General features: G+C 38.1%; 1 protein-coding gene across 3 annotated transcripts in view; it reads right to left on the reverse strand.

The window, feature by feature from the left end:
* Positions 1 to 19283, reverse strand: part of KLHL2 (kelch like family member 2) — a 107388-nt gene that overhangs the window by 41014 nt on the left and 47091 nt on the right. For all 3 annotated transcript variants that reach the window (XM_023636350.2, XM_023636349.2, XM_070261415.1), the window contains one exon: positions 12353 to 12515. In XM_023636350.2, the coding sequence (XP_023492118.1) occupies positions 12353 to 12515 (163 nt within the window). The remainder of the gene's footprint in view (positions 1 to 12352; positions 12516 to 19283) is intronic.

Here is a 19283-nt window from a genome sequence, read left to right on the forward strand (position 1 = left end):
TTTATCTTGTGGTTACCATGAAGTTTACATAAAACATCTTAATAGATATAACGGTCTATTTCATGCTGATAACCTAACTTCAATTGCACAGAAAAACTTCACCCTTTCACTCTCGCCACATTTGATGGTTTTTGATGTCACAATTTACCTCTTTTTATACTGTGAATTCACTAACAAATTATTGTAGCTATATTTTTAATATTCTTGTCCTTTAATCTTATACTAGAGTTAACACACCACCCTATTACAGTATTAGAGTATTCTTAAGTTAATTATATACTCACCTTTACCAGTGTGTTGTATTATTTTCATCTCTTTTCATGTTACTAATTAGCATCCTTTCATTTCAGCATTTCTTATAAGGCAGGTCTAGTAATAATGATTTCTTCGGTTTTTGTTTGTCTGGGAAAGTCTTTATCTCTTCTTCATTTCTGAAGGACAGCTTTCCCAGGTAAAGTATTCTTGGTTGACAGTATTTTTCTTTCAGCATTTTGAATATATCACCCCACTCTCTCCTGGCCTAGAAAGTTTCTGCTGAGAAATATGCTGACAGTTTTATGCGGCTTCCCTTACAAGCTTTTGTTCTTGCTGCTTTTAAGATGATCTATTTGGAGGCCAGCCCCGTGGCCGAGTGGTTAAGTTTGCATGCTCTCCTTCAGCAGCCCAGGGTTCGGATCCTGGGCACGGACATGGCACTGCTCACTAGGTTATGTTGAGGCGGTGTCACACATGCCACAACTAGAAGGACCCAGAAGTAAAATATACAACTATGTACTGGGGGGATTTGGGGAGAAAAAAAAAAAGCAGGGGAAAAAAAAGAAGATTGGCAACAGTTGTTAGCTCAGGTGTCAATCTTTATTAAAAAAAAAGATCTATTTGTCTTTGATTATTGACTTTTATTATAATGCATCTTGGAGAGGATTTAAGCTGATTTTGTTTGGTGACCTATAAAGCTTCATGAACGTGAATATGCAAATCTTTCCCTAGATTTGGGTAGTTCTCAGCCGTTATTTCTTTAAACAAGCTCTCTGCCTCCCTTCTCCTTCTTGAAGTCCAATGATTCACACATTGGTTCTTCTGATGGTATCTCTGAGATTACATAGTCTTTCTTCACTCTTTTTCATTCCTTTTCCTTGTTCTCTGACTAGATAGTTTCAAAGTTCCTGTATTCAGTCTCACTGATTCTTTCTTCTGCTTGATCAAGTCTGATATTGATGATCTCTATTGCATTTTTCATTTCATTCACTGAACTCTTCAGCTCCAGAATTTCTGTTTGGTTCTTGTTTATGATTTCTCTTTGTTAAACTTCTTATTTTACTCATGTATTGTTTTCCTGATTTCACTGAATTGTCTTTCTCTGTTTTCTTGTAGTTCATCAAGTTTCCTTAAAACAGCTACTTGGAATTCTTTGTCAGGTAAATCATAGATCTCTGTCTTTGGGTTCAGTTACTGGAAGATTATGGTGACCTTTTGGTGGCGTCATGTTACTTTGATTTTTCATGTTTCTTGGAGCTGTGTGTTGCTGTCTTCACATCTGAAGTAGTAGTCACCTCCTCCAGTTTTTACTGCCCTTTGAGGCTTTTTCAGACCTTCTATGGATACACTTGCTCCATGATTTTCTTCCCTTTTGTGGCAGAATTCTTAAGCTTGTATGCCTTCTCTCAATCCTGCAATGCACCAAACTGAGTGCTGACAGCCTCTCTTTTGTTTTCTGACAGGTGGTGCTACCAGTGAAGTTTGTGGTCTCTACCTGACCCACAGATTCAAGCCTGCTTTCTGCACGTGCTCATTTGCCATCTTTCAAAGCTCACTCTCACTGCTTCCTCCGGAAGCACACACACACAGAGCTAGCCAGAGTTGGGGTAGGGTAGGCATGGAAGGACTTGGGGTGCCCATGGGTTAGTTGAGGGCATCCACAGGTGGGGCTTTCCCAGTGGCTTGTGGGCAAGCTTCTTGATGGAATTCACTATGCAGTTAGTAAGATCTGTGTCCCTTTAAGGTCCTCTGAGAGTTCTACATGCTGCTTTCCCAGACTCTTCCTGCCCCCAAGACATGGAGCTCTTGATTTAGTACTCTGGATGGGGCCAGAGAGAAATGAGTCTCTTTGGCAGCATCCACACAGCTGGGGAAGCTGGTTGCTCACTCACATGCTCTCTCTTTCCCCTGTAAGAGGAATCACAGGCTGAGGAAGATCTCTCTGGGCCCTATGCTATGCCGCCTTTGGGGAGAGGCAATGCAGGTAAAGTCTAACTGTTCCTCTTACCCACTCCAACATGGCCAAACTCGTATTTTTTTTCCTCTAATGAAGTATTGGATCTTATCCTCTAGAAACCTGGACTTTCACAAAGGATCTCTCTTCCAAGCATGATTGTCTAGGTCAGTGTTCTCCAGAGTCTCCCAGACTGCAGTGAAGAGGGGCTGGAACTGGCTCATGGGTCACTTCAAGGTTCAAAGCTGGGACTGAGGTCAGTCTGCCTACTAGCCAATGCATGGATGGCCAAAGTTCCTTCTGGGTCCCTTGGCCTATGGTGCTGGATCCCACAGCTCTCACAAAGGCATTGTTGTTCACAGACGGATGTGGAATATTTATTGGTGGCAGAGAGGGGACAAAAATGAGGGATATCTTATGTCACCATGATCAAAAACAATGTTTTTAACCATGTGAAAACATTAGTGGTTAAAATTTTTAAAACAAAGAAAAAATAAAATATCTGCCAAACTGGGCCAACCAGTTTCCTTCACCAATGAGAAAGAAAAATGTTGCTATAGAAAGTCAATGCAGGGGCCGGCTCCGCGGCCGAGTGGTTAAGTTCGCGCACTCCACTGCGGCAGCCCAGGGTTCACGTTGAGGCGGCATCCCACATCCCACAACTAGAAGGACCTGCAACTAACATATACAACTATGTGCAGGGGGGGTTTGGGGAGATAAAGCAGGAAAAAAAAAAAAAAGATTGGCAACAGTTGTTAGCCCAGGTGCCAATCTTTAAAAAAAAAAAAAGAAAGTCAATGCATTTTATTGTCTTGACTTCAGTGGACAAATATCTGCTATTTTAAAAAAGAAAAGACCAACAGTTTACCCACCTCCATCCCTCCACCTCCCCATCGTGGGCCACTGCTTTACTTGCTGGCCTTTACACCAAACTTCTTCAGGGTAGATCTTAATATTGAAGCTTCTGCATTCAATGCACACTCACATCTTTGTCTGTTATAACATTGCCTCTAGCTCACCTTTCCCCTGAAATTGTTCTTTGGAAGTCCTTTTCTTAGGATTAGTATTTCTCAATCCCTGGACAGTGTTTAACTCTGATGACACACCCTCCTAGACTGGATTCTATAATACATTTTTCTATCTTTCTGACCACTAAGTTTGTCTCCTTCAGCTCCCTAAAACTAGGGATTACCTATGGTCCTGCCTGTCCTGAGCCTCCTTTTCTTCTTCTGCTTGTTTTCCCTTAACAATCTCATCCACATTCATGTGTCCTCAGTTATCTTCAACTATGACCCCAGTGTGGTTGTTCCTAAAGCCAACCTCTCTCCCAAACCCCAATATTTGAATCTCCAGCTGTCTATCAGTCTCCCTACGACCTGTTTAACAGTCATGGCTTTTTTGAACAGACAGATCCACCCCACACCAAGCAGCCAACAACACATACAAGCAGTCCTGTACAACCCTCACATTGTTCACTGTCTTAGGCCACTTACCTTGGCCTGTTTTGAGCTCTATGGTCTGATTTTGTTCATCATTGTGCATCTTTCCATTGATGGCTTTGCTTCACTCCTTGGGTTGATGCTTGACAAAGATTCTCTGGCTGTGTCTGCTGATTATCTCCTTAAAATAAATCAAGCTCTTCCTCTGGCCAAGCTATATTTGGCTATTGTTAATCATCTTGTCCAGTATGAGAATCCCTAAATTGATACTGCACTTCACTGCTGGTTCTCCCCTGAGCAATCAAGACTAAGACCACTCTACACTTCAAACAGTGTCAGTGCTTTCCTCCAGACACCTGCTTGACCTCCTGTGTTCCTTTTGTGTCTTAATGGCTCTACTATCCATACTGATTTCAAGGCTACATGAAGTCTGAGTAACAGCTGATTCTTCACTCTTTCCCTCTTTTTTTATTGTGGTAAAAACATACAACACAAAATTCACCATCTTAACTATTTTTAAATATACTGTTCAGGAGTGTTAAGTATACTTCATTGTTGGGACATAGAGCTCCAGAACTTTTTCATCTTGCAAATGTGAAACTCTAGATACATTAAATAACTCCCCCCCTTTTTTTTTTAATTTCCTCCATCCCTTCCTCTCTTTAATAACTTCCTAAAATAAACTGTTTCACAAATCCCATTGATTCCTTCTCAGTAATTCCATAGGAAATCATAAGATTTAGTGATATAAGGGATTTGAAAGGTCACCGGACACAACTTTATCATATGTAAGAGTAACCTCTAAAATATTCATATCCAGTAGATATCTGGCTGCAGTTGCACACATCAACAGACAGCAAGGCAGTCCCATCATTCTTGAACACTTACTATAAGTGGAAGTTCCTCTTTATGTCACACTAAAATCTCTCTCCCTCTTATTTTGCAACATTGATGCTACTTCTGCCCACCACAGAACAAGATTAATCTCTCTCTCTCTCATGATCCTTCAACCATCTACAGAGGGCATTATGTTCTCCCAAGTTTTCCTACTACAGTGTAGAAACTAAGTCTTTCAACCACTCCTTGTACAACGTGTTTTGAGGTTTTCATCATTATCATGGCTCTGAATTCAGGGCTTCAGTTCATCAGACTCTCTCAAAGCATGTAACCTGAAAAAGAACTCAATTTCATAGATATGGTCTGACCAGGGCAGAACAGAATGAGATAATCACCTTACAACTTTCTAGACACAATTACATTATTGATTGCTATTAAATACACTATAAACTAAAACCATACATCTTTGGATTGGTTTGGCTAATAAGAGCCTAATATTTGTCATAAAGCCAAGATGAGAAATTCTTCCTTCTCACTAAATGTTTATTCAGCTTACTGTACCTCATTAAGGTATAGTAAAAATTAGCAGCTATGGCACCCTGGCAATATATATGCACACACTAAAACATACCACCTGTAGGGGAGGAAGACAATTCCTCTACCCACTCTAGGTCCTTCTGGCTGGTCTATGATTAAACTGACATGAGACAGAAGAACAAGAGAAAATCAAATAAAACTTTATAACATGTATACATGGGAGAAACCCAGGAAAACTGAGCAACTCACCAGAATGGCTGAGGTTATCACCTTAAATGACACCTTCACTTAAAGACAAAGGAGAATGTTGGGGGTGGAGGGAGTCAGTTATGGGAGATTACCAGAAAAAGCTCAGTAAACTGAGAGCAAGGTTATTACACAAATTTAAGGCCTTGCCTTCTGTAGTGATAAGAGTTTCTAAAGATAATGTGATCCCCCTCTTCCTGGTACAGAGACAGAGACACCTTTACAAATGGAGATTTCCCTTACAAATGTAAAATGTCTCTTTCAAAGGGTAACTTCTACTTGGCTTTCAGAGTTTCTCCCGTGTGCAATTTCTTAAAAGTAACCAGCCCAAAATAATCCGCATGCAAAGAGACACATCTTGAGGTGGCCAATTCTGATCCCCCACACTACTAAGCATTTACCTAGAATGTAATGCTAAAGGGCAGAGCATCTCAGAGTTTAGTCTCTTTCCTCTACTCATATCCAGGGTCAGTTCCCATATCCACAATCTTGCTTCAGTCACCTCCTCTCTCTCTCTATTTCTCTAATTCTCACTCTGCTACCAACCTCAACTACTCTTTCCAATCCTTTCACTCACATACTGACAGATTATTCTGTTTATAGCACAGAGCTTTCATTGTGACACTAGTAATTTGCCTTTACTAGTTTACCACTGCCACTGAGTGAAGCCAGTCTAGTTACACTGACATTCAATAATCAGTTCCTTCTCTCTGAATAAATCCCATAACTGCAATAGGGGATAATTCCTGTTATCAGAGACTATGCCATGAATATGCAATATACATTAAACACATATATTTTACACACATAATATACAGACACATTCTTGCTTATATATAAAGATTCTCTTCACTCTCCAGAGTAGTTGAACTTTCCTGTTTGCTTCCTTCCTGCAAATAAAATAATCTTATCAAGGAATGAAAGACAATCCCTAGAATTTGTCACACCAGGTCAATAGGGTTTATCAGCTCAGGTCCTCATCCCAAATTAAGTCCAATGAAATCAATAAGAGACGTCCAAAGTTTTGTTTGTTCTGCTTTGAACACTATGATAAGGTACAAAGTACCCTCTACATTTGATTTCTAAACACCAAGCACCTTTGTGATCACAACTGAATGCTAGGAAGGGTTTCTGTAATTCTTCTATATTCTATCTAGTGCAGAATCCCGTCTGAGAAGTGAGTGTAAGTACATGAGTAACAACAGTATTTTAGATCCATGAACAGCTCCTCCATGAGAGACAAAGTGTTTTTGGGAAAATCAAAATATCTCTAGTCTTCATTTTTCTAATTAATAAAATGAAAGAGTTAGACTAGATACTGCTAAGGTTCCCTGCAAGTGCTAACACTCTACAATTCTTTGATTTTGAATACTATTAGTCTATAGGAAAAAATAAATTCACATCTATATCTCTAGCAGTTCCATTAACATAGACAGTTTTGGTGAAACCTGAAAACAGCTAACTCATCTCAGCTAGAAAAACTGTCAACAAAGCAGAACAGAGATTGCATTTAGTTTACTAGGGCATAAATGAGGACCATAATGAGTGCAAGAATATAAAAATGATTAATTCTTTTAAGAAGTGTCATTTATGGTGGCATGAATTCAATCAGGAAGTGCTATACATAAATGCTTTCACAGTTCTCCAAAGGAAGATTCTTCTGTATCTGTAAATTAACATTGCAATAGACCCTTGAATAATCAGCATCCATTCTTTAGTAGGCATATCACACAGTCAAGGCTAGTAATACCATTATTAAAACCACTCTCTCAACACAAGTTTCTTTCAAGAGGACAGCTTTCAAAATCATGGGCTTGTTTTAACAGATGTTTACCCCAAGCAGTGATTCCTAGCCTAAATTATAGAAGGGTGGGCAAATGATTGAAGTAAATTGATTGCAGAAGAAAATGTTACGGAAACTGCTTTTATAGAGAATAAACCATAATCTGGATATATGAAATTTGGGTATGAGTTGACTATTATTGCCTATAAACTCCTTGTAAGCAGGGGTTAAATTGTATCGAGCCTTTTATCACCTTCAGCAGTTTGGGCAATGCCAGGTACATAAAGAGAGTAGCTTTGAAATGACTGACCACTGAGTCTAAGCTAAGTAGCCAACAGATGGCTAGGAGAACCAGGACCAGACAGTACAGATTTATGAAGAAATACAAGAGCACAAAGGTTGAGACCTTAGAGTTCCAAATACCAACAAGGTCCAACATGCACTAGAATTGTGTTCTAAGGTAGCAAGTAGGTTTATGGAAGAAAGATGGTGGTCACTACAAACAGAATCTCAAGGGGAGCCAAGAGTTACAGATTTTGAAATTGCTGATGGCAGAAGAAACAAAGTATAGATGGAAAAGACAATCTAGGCATCCAAGACAGAAGTATGCATGGAGGCCAAGACAGAAAATGGGCTGCAGAGAGAATGCTGCAGACCGAGAGCCAGCCTATGCAGAACTGAGGATGGCAACAGTGACAGAAAAATAGTCTAGAAGTGGTACCTTTCTATCCATGTTTCCAGCGAGTCAGGGGGAGTGGCCCCTTAAAAAAGTTTTCCCCCAAGGGGTCTGGCCCCGTGGCCGAGTGGTTAAGTTCGCGCGCTCCGCTGCAGGCGGCCCAGTGTTTCCTTGGTTCGAATCCTGGGCGCAGACATGGCACTGCTCATCAAACCACGCTGAGGCAGCGTCCCACATGCCACAACTAGAAGGACCCACAACGAAGAATATACAAGTATGTACCGGGAGGCTTTGGGGAGAAAAAGGAAAAAATAAAATCTTTAAAAAAAGAAAAAAAAGTTTTCCCCCAAGATGAGGTTTTGGGGAAATGTAAAGTTTCATGTAAGTCAAACGGAGAGAGGATACACACGAAAACAGCTGGGCATATAAAAAAGTTTGACCACCATACAAGCATAGTGGATGGGCTAAAAGCAGGGTAGTGTGGGCAGCCTGGATAGGTCTAGGATGTACTGACAGATAACAGGGTCAAGAGCAAGAAGAGAACAGGAAATAGACTGAAAGCATGTCAGTGTCTGGAGAGGAGGACCCCTTCACAGGTAGTCCTGTTACTGAGGAATGCTGAGTATATACCAACCCCACAATTTCAGCAAACGCTGGCTTCCAACGATACTGGAAATTTCCCCAAAACTTAGAACTGATATTAAGAATCTTCTCAATTTTTAGTGTGGTGAGTGGTAAGATGCAGGAATGACTAAGAAACTGAGACTATTGTTTCCCTTAAATTTGTTTGAAATTCTTGCAATTTAACCACTGGTAACTCTTGGTTTTCAACAAGGAAGACTAAATAAAATTCATATTTCAAGTTGTAATTAAAATCTAACTTCGAAAAGAATCCTTTGCCAGCAGTATTAAAATGCATTTAAACTGATAAGTTCAAGTTTTTATCTATATATTTTTAGCCTGGTGAAAATGCTGAAAACAAAGGTCTTAATGATTTGGGAAAAGGTTAAAATATAGACAATACTCAAAACATGAGAAGTAAGAGTCCAAAAACTAGCATTCTCCAAACAAGTTCGTACACTTGGAGTTACGTGTGAAAAATTTCACTTTCAGGTATGAAGCAAAAAATAGTTTCATAGAACTTTGTAGCTAAGAAAATAATCATTCAAGAGCATAATAAAGACTGACTACACTCCAGAACACCATGCCTCAACACTCAAGTCATTTAACCCAGCTGGTCTGGTCCCCCTCAGTTGTCACTGATTTGAAGCTGTTCACTACATGCCCTGGAGAAGCAGCGGGGGCCAGTATGGCAGGCTGTGACTGCCAGCACCATGCTGCTGTAGCCACAAGAACACATCAGGATGAGCAGCATGGATTCCACGTGCCCCCTTGCTCAGACGTTCTACCCTCCCCACTTGGTTTCTCACAACTTTACTTTCTCTAAAGATGTTGATATTATGAAAAATAAGCATGAGTTCACAGAAGAGATTTCCATGGAATACCTTAATTCTCTCATTATACCTATACAATTTAATTATAATGAATAGTAGAGAGCTCATTTCCAACCTGCGAGAGAAAGGAATGAAGCAGATCTTATGTCTAGACTCTCTGGTGAGTTTTCAAAGGATAAGGAGTGCTCTAGTCTCTTAAGTGCAGTCGTACCTTGGATCAGAAAGCAGCCTGAGGTTATGCAAGCCTGCTTTCCTTTCCCATCCTTTCTCTCCCTCAGCTCCTTTCTCCTCCCTTTTTCCCATGTATGTATGTATGCATACATGTGTGTATTAACTCTTCTATTACTATTTATTTCTTCCTTTCCTTCTTTCTTGTCTAGATAGGCCTGTCACAGGCCCCACATAGCCCACTGCCCATGTCAGGGAAAAGAAAAAGTAAGATATTAATTCTCTCTATTGCCACTGTCCCCCTTTACTCTCCCAGATCTTTTCAGATGCTGTATAATTTAAACTTGAAAGTAATTTAGGAGTTTGGGTAGATTTTTCTGGACACATAAAGTGCTTGAATTATAAAAAGAGAGAAAGAAGGGAGGGAGGGAGGAAGGGAGGGAAAGAGGGACTAGAATGCAATTATTTGTTTTATGGCAGAAAAAGAAAGCTATAGATGTCTTCCCGCATAGACTCCTCACCTCTCGACCTCCTATTTGCTTAAGATAAAAACAATCAGATATTTTCACTATGACGAACAATTTTTTTTTAGTATCACACTGGATTATTTATCTAAGAAAGCTTCTGCAACTAGTTATCAATACACCAAAGATATGGAAATACCTTCATTATATGAGGTTGGTCACTGTAATTTTACTGGTTCAAAATTATAAGGGTGAAACATAGATAAAGTACTATGACAGAACTGCTTCAAAATATTACAAGAGGATACAAAACTTCATCAAGCTGTAAATTTATGATTTGTGCACTCTTCTATGTATATAAATTTCATTAAAAAATTTACATATAAAAAATAATAAAGAGGAGGGAGAAGTCAAGAGGGTCTAGTTGAAACAAGATTATCCATGAGCTGACGACTCAAAGTTGGATGATGAGCATTATTCTATTTTTGTATGTGTTCAATTTTTCATAATAAAAGATGTAAAATGTTACTTAAAAACTTAAGAAACTCAAGCAAATAAAAGATTGCATCGTACAAAAGCAGTACATCCTTTAAAGACTAGATTTTGATTTTAAAATACAGTAAATTAAAAATGAAGAACTAATTTTTCTTTAAAATTTTGCTGAAAGTAACAGTAATTTTTCCATGAAAAATTCTTGGCATAATTATGAAAACAGACTCTACAAACTAAGATACAGAGGTGTTCTAATTCTGGTGAAAAACTGTCCATATTTTGTAGTATACTACAATAAATTTAAGATTTTAAAAGGAAAAAATAATAAAATCTAATTACTTCCTAAAAACACAGTAAATGAGTTGGTTCTGATATGAATAAAGCTAAGAGTTCTAGTATCTCATGTGAACTACGCATGAACAACTTTTGCATTAAGCCTGCCTTATTCATTCTCTTTCCAGCCCCTCTCCCTATCTCTTAAGAGTCAGTAACATTTGTCAAGTACTATGGAGACAACTAGTGACCCAAGAAAGATTTGTTAAATAGTGATTGTATCATGAAGAAAAAACTATCAGAAAATATACAAGCCTCCTTAGTTTTCCTAATATAAATCACTTATAACAGGCACATCATGGCTAGCAGTTAATGGATCTTATGGATTTGGAAGGAATATCTTCTATTTAGCTGAAGAACAGAATTCGTTGCACTGGAACACATCAATGAGTCCAAATTTGTCTTTGGTTTTTCCTAAAATGCCTCACCTTCCTCAAAAGGACTATGTAAATATCATTACATATTGTAGGCATTCCCCAACTTACAGAAAGCTTGTGTTCTACAAGTTCATCCATAAATAAGCTTTCTGGAACTCAGATCACATTTTCCCACTGAAACAATTTTATAAAGGATAGTTAGGCCAATCAGGCCACCCCACAGAAATCTATGAAGCTGAAATTTACTGGACCTATTATGTTTTACTGCAGCGTTGTGGGTTGTTTTTTTTTCAACCAGCCACCTTGTACCATTATTTCTTTGATAAATTCCATAGAGATTCTAGGAGCACTTTTCCTCCTTAATGCTCACACACACACACACACCCCCCTTACCCAGGTCTATGAGCCACAATGTCCCTTACTCATCATCGTAAGCACAGTGGAGCAGAGTTTAGATGAAGGGCTCTTGCATTTGAAGGCTGGAGGAAAATGGGGTTCTAGAGCTTATTAAGGGGCAGTGCTTATGGCAGGTTCTATAGTAACTGTTCCTATTGGGTCTCACAGATATAGGGCAGAAACAGTGCATTATAACTTCCACCAGGTTTATCTTCCAGAAAGATAGTATAAAAAAATTAGAAACTTCCTAATAGTCACTTTTAATCTGTATTTTTCAAATGTTTATAATCTCAGAGCAAAATAAATTATAGGTTACTTTTGTGTACTTTACCTACATCCAACGCTATAACAAGAAACTCTCCTCCCCAGGGTCCTAAACAGCAACCAAAGCGATGGCTTCCTTGACAACATTAACAGGCCCTCCCTGCTCCACAGGGAGAGAATGCCAGCAGAAGGTGCTAAAACCATTGTCTCAGGAAAGGGCTGCCTAAATTTGGGATCTACTTTTCTACTCCACCCAAAGGCATCTAAATTTCATTGCTTTGAAGATTTTTAAGCCAGAAGATTGTTTTCACTGACGAAAGAATAGAATATAAAAAGCCACAAAGATAAAATGACTTAATTTCATATGCAAACACTTTCTCATATACCAATTAACTGGACAATTTGAAAGAAAAATACATAGGAATCCAATACTTGCATAAAATTAGCTATTCTGTTATTTAGACCCAATATCAATTTATAGTTGTTTTAAGTTTAGTATTTTATAAGCATGCTTTAATCACGCAGTGCTACCATTATAAGATTGTAAACATATCTTTAATAAAGTCCAGATTCAGAAATATGACATGATTTTCCAGAAATCACTACAGAATCACAGCAGAACTCAAGAGTTCCAGATTCCTCCCTGTTCAAACTCAGCTGAGGTCTATTCCACTCACCTGCATAGATGTTGGCCTTGTTTAGGAGGTCGGTGCATGCGTGCATATCAGCGAAAGCCCGAATTCCTAAGCAGTTGACAGGGTGAAGCTGAGATTCCAAAAATTCACAGCAAGTCTTCTTCACATCCTGTAACTGTAAGAGACCAGCTGCTGGGAGAAGTACCTGCAATACACAAATAGGCAGGTTAGGCAACTGGCTGGAAAAAAACACTGTTACTACTGACTGGCCTACATAGAGCACAAGAGGTCCAGCCACAGCTTACGATCCTTATCCAGACCCAAACATTCCACAGAAAAGTAATATAAGAATTATTTGCAAAAAGGGTAACGCCTCCTCATATTCTCCATAATCTCTATAGAATCTTTCAAAGGTCTCTTCTTGATCACGAGAATGCAAGAGATATTAGATCATATTAGATTAATGTTCTTTTTAAAAGCATAAATAAAAAGTTCCCTTGAATTTTAAGAACAAAAGTTATTAGGATGCTAGGGGGTGCTATGGTTCAGTGAAAATGGTTTTATTCCTTTAGTTCAAGCAATCATGAGCTTCGATGATTTGTGGGGAAGGGTGAGCACAGAGTAATATGTACCACAACAAAGCCTCATTTTGTTCTTCCACTGTCTCAATAACACAACAAACTGCTTTCCTTAGGGGGTAGAACAATTTTAAATTCAGCAGTCTGTGGCTATAAGCAGTTTCTCTAAAATGTAATATACATGCTAAAAAGAAAAACAAAAGGTAATTGCCTAATAACCTCTAATAACTTTTTAGGTAATATTTTTATTTTAATAACTCCAAGAGATTTTGCATTAATTATAGGTTATTCTATGGAATTTGACCAGTATCTTCACCATAAATACCACATACAACACAACTGCTTTTCAAATCGGTAAATAATGGAAACATTTTTCCTTGTACGTGCATTAGTACAATGATATGTTAAGGACCATATTTCAAATTAAGGAGGAAAACTTGATTAAAAAAGGTCTCAAACATCTGCTGTTCTTTTATAAAAGCCAAAAAAAAAACCCCTCAACTATTAGAACAATGGTCAATTTTAGAAAAGATCACATTAGCATTAAAAAAATAAATAAAACCTAAGTTCCTTCAGGAATTAACTTTCATATATGCCAAGCTGAAGCCCAAAGAGAAAAAAAAAAGAAAGAGTAATTTTAAGTCTCTTTTACAGTTTTCTCAAATATCTGTAATAAGCCCTAAATGTGAAAGAGAAGGAACATTCATGTCTTTGTGTAACACAAGCTACTCTATTTTCTTAAAGGAACCACAGAATCTGTAACTCTCAGATGTAAAGGTTGTGTGTGTGCGTGCTCGCATGTACATAATCAAATGGTCACAAATGAAGGACCAAGAGGATAACTTTTTGTGTTTTAGTTCAACTCCACCAACTAATATTAGTTTTCTCTGAAAACATGGAAATGGTATCTAGAAATAATGCCTTTTCCTTCTGAATTTAAGAAAAATAAGCTGCAAATAATGCTGTTTGTAGCCACACCTTTTGTATAATATGGATAGTGTTTCATTACGTTAAGAGAATGAACCTCCATGGAAGGTTTTAGTTGTTGATAATTTGCAAATTGGAGGTTTTTCTACATTGCCATAATTGTGCTCTAAAGTAACGTAAAATACATTCCAAGATGCTTAACAGTGCAGCCATTTAATTCAGCAAATATACATAATTAAGAAAGTGGTCTTCAGTGTAAGATTCAATCTCTGTGAAATCTGCACAAAGAGTAATGATCACCCACCTAATCAACATTTTTCCAGAGACAACATAGTATAGTACAGTAGTATTCAAATTGGTAAAAGAGAAAGATAGGGATCCTTGGGGGGAAAACGTGGCTGAGCAGAAACAGGCTCACTCATGTCCTGGTGCTGGGAGTGTATACTGGTTCAACTCCACGAAGAGCAATCTATTTCAACCAAAATTACAAATGCACATACCCTCTGACCCAGCAATTTAACCTACAGATACACTAACATGCACAAAATCTCACATGTAAAAGACTAGAGCATTACTGTGGGTAACAACAGAAGCTAGAAAAAAAGCCTAAATGTTTAACATAAGGAGATTGGTTAAATATTTATAAGCATCCATTCAATGGAATACTCTACAGTCATTCAAAACAATGAAGGAATTATAGGAACGGGACAATTTCTAAGATATATTCTTAATAGAAAAAATCAGTGACTGGGTCATACTATGCTAACATAAACATATACACCCACACTGGTGTACACATCCATCTAAAAAACCAACTACAGCAGGCTTTTTAAAATTTTATTTTTCCTTCATTGATTTCAACTTCATCACTACCAAGTCCAGACCTATCTTGTCAGGAGATTGAAATTCATAAAATTGTAGAATCTCAGATTTGGAAAGCACATAACAAGTCATGTAGGCCAGGGATATAAGAGTTATTTCAATTGTAGGCCACGTGGCCAGAAATTCACATATAATTTTTTATTGATGGAATGATGAGTCAAGTGGTTCCAAGCTTGGCAAACATATATTAAATACAGCTTAAATGTGAGTCAAATGTATAAAACGAATTTATTCATATTTTCCTTTTGTCAGTAAATCCTTGAAAAATGCCTCGGTTTTACAATTTTACTAGGACTAAACTTCAATAGCTTGTAATTATGTAATTAACTACATACAGCTTCAAAAACAACTAATAATTGGCCCAGGTTTACTGACATGACTGGGGACCATCAGTCATTCATGGTGAAAACCCGAAAGCAGATAGGGCCACACCAATCTGCTAGATTCTTTTGCATATTAGTTAGATAGTCAGTTAAAACAAAACAAAATAAAAAATGCTCAAATTTCAGATGAACCATATCCCACAATCAGAACCACTCAAACAGCCAGCAGCCTATGAGCTGGATGGCTTGGGATCAAATCAAATCAAACTTCCTAATTTGTCTGATGAAGAAACCAAATTCTAGAAAGGCCAAAAGACTTGACACCAAGTCAGACAGCTGGTCAGTGGAAAGCTAGGGACATAATCGAATTCACCAACTCTTCGGTCTATTGTTCTTTCTACTACCTTAAGCCCCATCTCTAAGTGCAGAATGGGGTGTTTGTCTAATTTCTAAAACTCCAACACTGTTCTTTTCAACAGGAGTAAGAAAGACAACAATCACTTCAACAGTGCATTCCTGTAGTTGATGTCATTTATTGAGTAATTACCATGTCAGGCACTGTGCTAAGCTCCTGGCAGGCAATGATATCTCATTATCCTTTTTATACACAAGCGAATACAGGGGCTAGAGGAGATGAGTAACTTGCTCAAGGTCACACACCTGGCATGGGACAGGTCGAGTTTGCTATGAACACAACTCTAACCAAAGTGGGTATAATGCTTTTAAATAGCACACAGATAAACATTCTCATGTTAATAGTTAGGAATATGTTTTTAACGTTAACCTCTATTTATTTCAATAATACAAAATCTTTAAGTAGATTTATTTAAGCAAAAATTGAGTCAATGTAGAGAAAAACATGAAATATTTCATAGAATCAGCAGTACAGAATATAGCAAAGTCATAAAGGTGGCTCATAAATTACTGAACTTCAGAAAACCCTGATTTGGGAGATCAGATTTAGTATTCTAATCTTTCAATATCTAATCAATCAGATATCATTCTGATTCCTGTGGTTTTTACAGATCACTGAAAAGGAAGAATGTGCTTTAATCTGGCGCTATCACAATCTCATGGCTTATTGTCTACGAAGTGGATAAACTATTGGTAACAAATGTGGGAAACACCTAGCAATGTAAAGAGACAGTTTCTTAATTCGTCATTTAGGTCACAAAAATATCTTGGGCATTGTAATTAAGAAGTCTGAAGAATAAATTTATGTCTTTAAAATTAATTTTTCTAAGTTCTCTAGAGCAGCTGAATGGTGCTGCTTCTTATATGAAGTGGAATTATGTTGACACAATAAACCCCCAGCCACATTTCCATTTGCTTCATTTTCCACATGCTTCACCAGTAGTATCCCTGCGATTGATGAAAATAACCCCAAGGCACTCTAAGATCCCGAAGCGTGTTCCAAAACATCAAAGAAAAAGCAATTATATTTGCTACATATTCTGAATGTTAATGATATATTCTAAGAATCCAAAAGTGATTAATTCCTATATAGTGAGGGAGGGCCACATTCCAAAAGCTAAAACATCTCTCCCGGGCATTTCTAGAAAGCCCTAAGAAAAAACGTAAAGGAGGCAATCTGTCTCGAGGTCTCACCTCTCCTTTCTGCAGCCTCCTCCCTCCTGTTTCTCCTTTAGCTCTACTCCATCAACCCCGAGCTTCTCCACTTGGACCCTGGTGTTCTCAGCATGGTCTCCGTCCCTTTCAGGCCACTACTACCAGCATCACTTCATTTCATTTGTTCATCACACAGTTAGAACTGATTTTACGGATCTGCTCCCATGTTTACTATCTCTCTCCCCACAGAAGAATATCGGCTCCATGACAGTAGGGTCACATCTGTTTTACCCCGTTGTATCCTCAGGTACTAGAAGAATATCTAGGGGCCTAATAAATGAATCAACCTGAATGTAAATTAATTTGTTACTCTCGTGGGTATATATATTTTAAAAGAGATACAATTTTTAATGAATTTTGACCCAGAAATACAAACTCTTTTTTTAGAATGTATCTGCACGGAATACTTGTGGTTCTACTGCAAACCACTCAGCCCCACCTCTTGCTCAAGCCGCCACGGCAGCATCTAGGTCCAAGCTGGCTTTGGTCACTTTTGTGAAACTGTAACTTAACAGTGCCTAGCCCCAACCCCTACCATACCTCTCTCTGGCTTCCTACCCTGGAAACGCACTCACACCTGCACAATCTGGAAGTGCAGGGGAAATGACACTTGTGGGGCCACCCCTGACCAATGGAGAATGGTCCAAAGGAAGATGATGGATAAATACTTCACCATTTTGTTCCCTAAACAGATAGCTCTAAGACACATTTCATAAGGCTCCTCAAAAGGTCCTGGTGAGAATTACCATGTCATATTTAGCTGTGGCCAGACGTATACCACATTTTGAATTGGTTTTCCCTCCTTGCCAGTTCATTCCCCATTCACTCATTGTTGCCCCCTTGGATCACTTTCCAAATAAACTAACTGCACAAAAGCCTTGCTTTCAGGGGAACCACAGGCTATTTTATTACACATGGGACAAACTATGAATGTGAATATACTTAGTTATAAGAATATCAATTATAGTGCTGCTTATAATATCAAAAATTGAAAAGAACTTAAATGTCCAATAACAAGAGACAGATGCAGTAAATTCTATATTATCAACAAAATTAAGTACTTTGTAAGTATCAAAAGAGATATAATAGACAAATATTTAAGGACTCAGACAAGTATTCCTAATATATTTAGTATAAAATGCTAATTTCTAGTTGGGAAAACTGGACAGCCACATGCAAAAGAATGAAGGTAGACCATCATCTCATGCCATACACAATGGATCAAAGACTTGAAGCTAAGTCCTGAAACCATAAACCTCCTGGAAGATAACATACGTAGTACACTCTTTGACATCGAACTTAAAAGATCTTTTCTAATACCATGTCTTCTCAGACAAGGGAAACAGAAGAAAAACAAGTGGGAGTTCATCAGACTAAAGAGCTTCTGCAAGGCAAAAGAAACCAGGATCAAAACAAAAAGATAACCCACCAATTGGGAGAAAATTTTTGCAAATCATATATCCTATAAGGGATTTAATCTCCATAATATATAAGGAACTCACACAACTGAACAACAAAAAAACAAACAACCCAATCAAAAAATGGGCAGAGGAGATGAACAGACATTTTTCCAAAGAAGATAAACAGATGGCCAATAAACACATGAAAAGATGTTTAACATCACTAATCATCAGGGAAATGCAATCAAAACTACACTAAGACACCACCTTACACCTGTTAAAGTGGCTATAATTACTAAGACTAAAAATAACAAATGTTGGAGAGGGTGTGGAGAAAAGAGAACCCTCATACACTGCTGGTGGGAATCAAACTGGTGCAGCCACTATGGAAAACAGTATGGAGATTCCTGAAAAAACTAAAACTAGAACTACCATATGACCCAGCTATCCCACTACTGGTATCTACCCAACAACTTGAAATCAACAACCCAAAATAACATATGCACCCCTATGTTCATCGCAGCACTATTTACAATAGCCAAGACATGGAAACGATCCAAGTGCCCATCAACTGACGACTGGATAAAGAAGATGTGTGTGTGTGTGTGTGTGCGTGTGTGTGTGTGTGTGTGTGTGTAGAATGGAGTACTACTCAGCCATAAAAAAGACAAAATAATCCCATTTGCAACAACATGGATGGACCTGGAGGGAATTATGCTAAGTGAAATAAGCCAGACTGAGAAAGACAAACACCAGATGATTTCACTCATATATGGAATACGAACAAACACATGGACAAAGAAAACAGTTCAGTGGTTACCAGGGGAAGAGGGGTGGGAGGTGGGCACAGGGGGTGAAGGGGAGCACTCATGTAGTGACAGACAAGAAATAATGTACAACTGAAATTTCACAATGATGTAAGCTATTATGAACTCAAATTAAAAAAAGCTAATTCGAAATATATACTACAATCCCCTTTTTCGTAAACACATACACATAAAAAGAGACAGTACTAGAGGAGTGTACTACAATTGTTAACAGGGATTATTTCTGGTTAGTGGTAGTATGAAGGTTTTCTATTTACTTCTTTTTATTTGTATTTTCTAAATTTTCAATAATGACTATGCAGCATTTAAATAGTCACATATTGTTTAAAATAAAGTCAGGGAGAAGCAAGTAAAGGAATCCCTTTCTGGATCTCTAGAATTCCAGCCAAGATAGCAATGGGTAAGGG

The sequence above is a fragment of the Equus caballus genome, chromosome 2 (assembly GCF_041296265.1).
Source record: "Equus caballus isolate H_3958 breed thoroughbred chromosome 2, TB-T2T, whole genome shotgun sequence".
Lineage (NCBI taxonomy): Eukaryota > Metazoa > Chordata > Mammalia > Perissodactyla > Equidae > Equus > Equus caballus.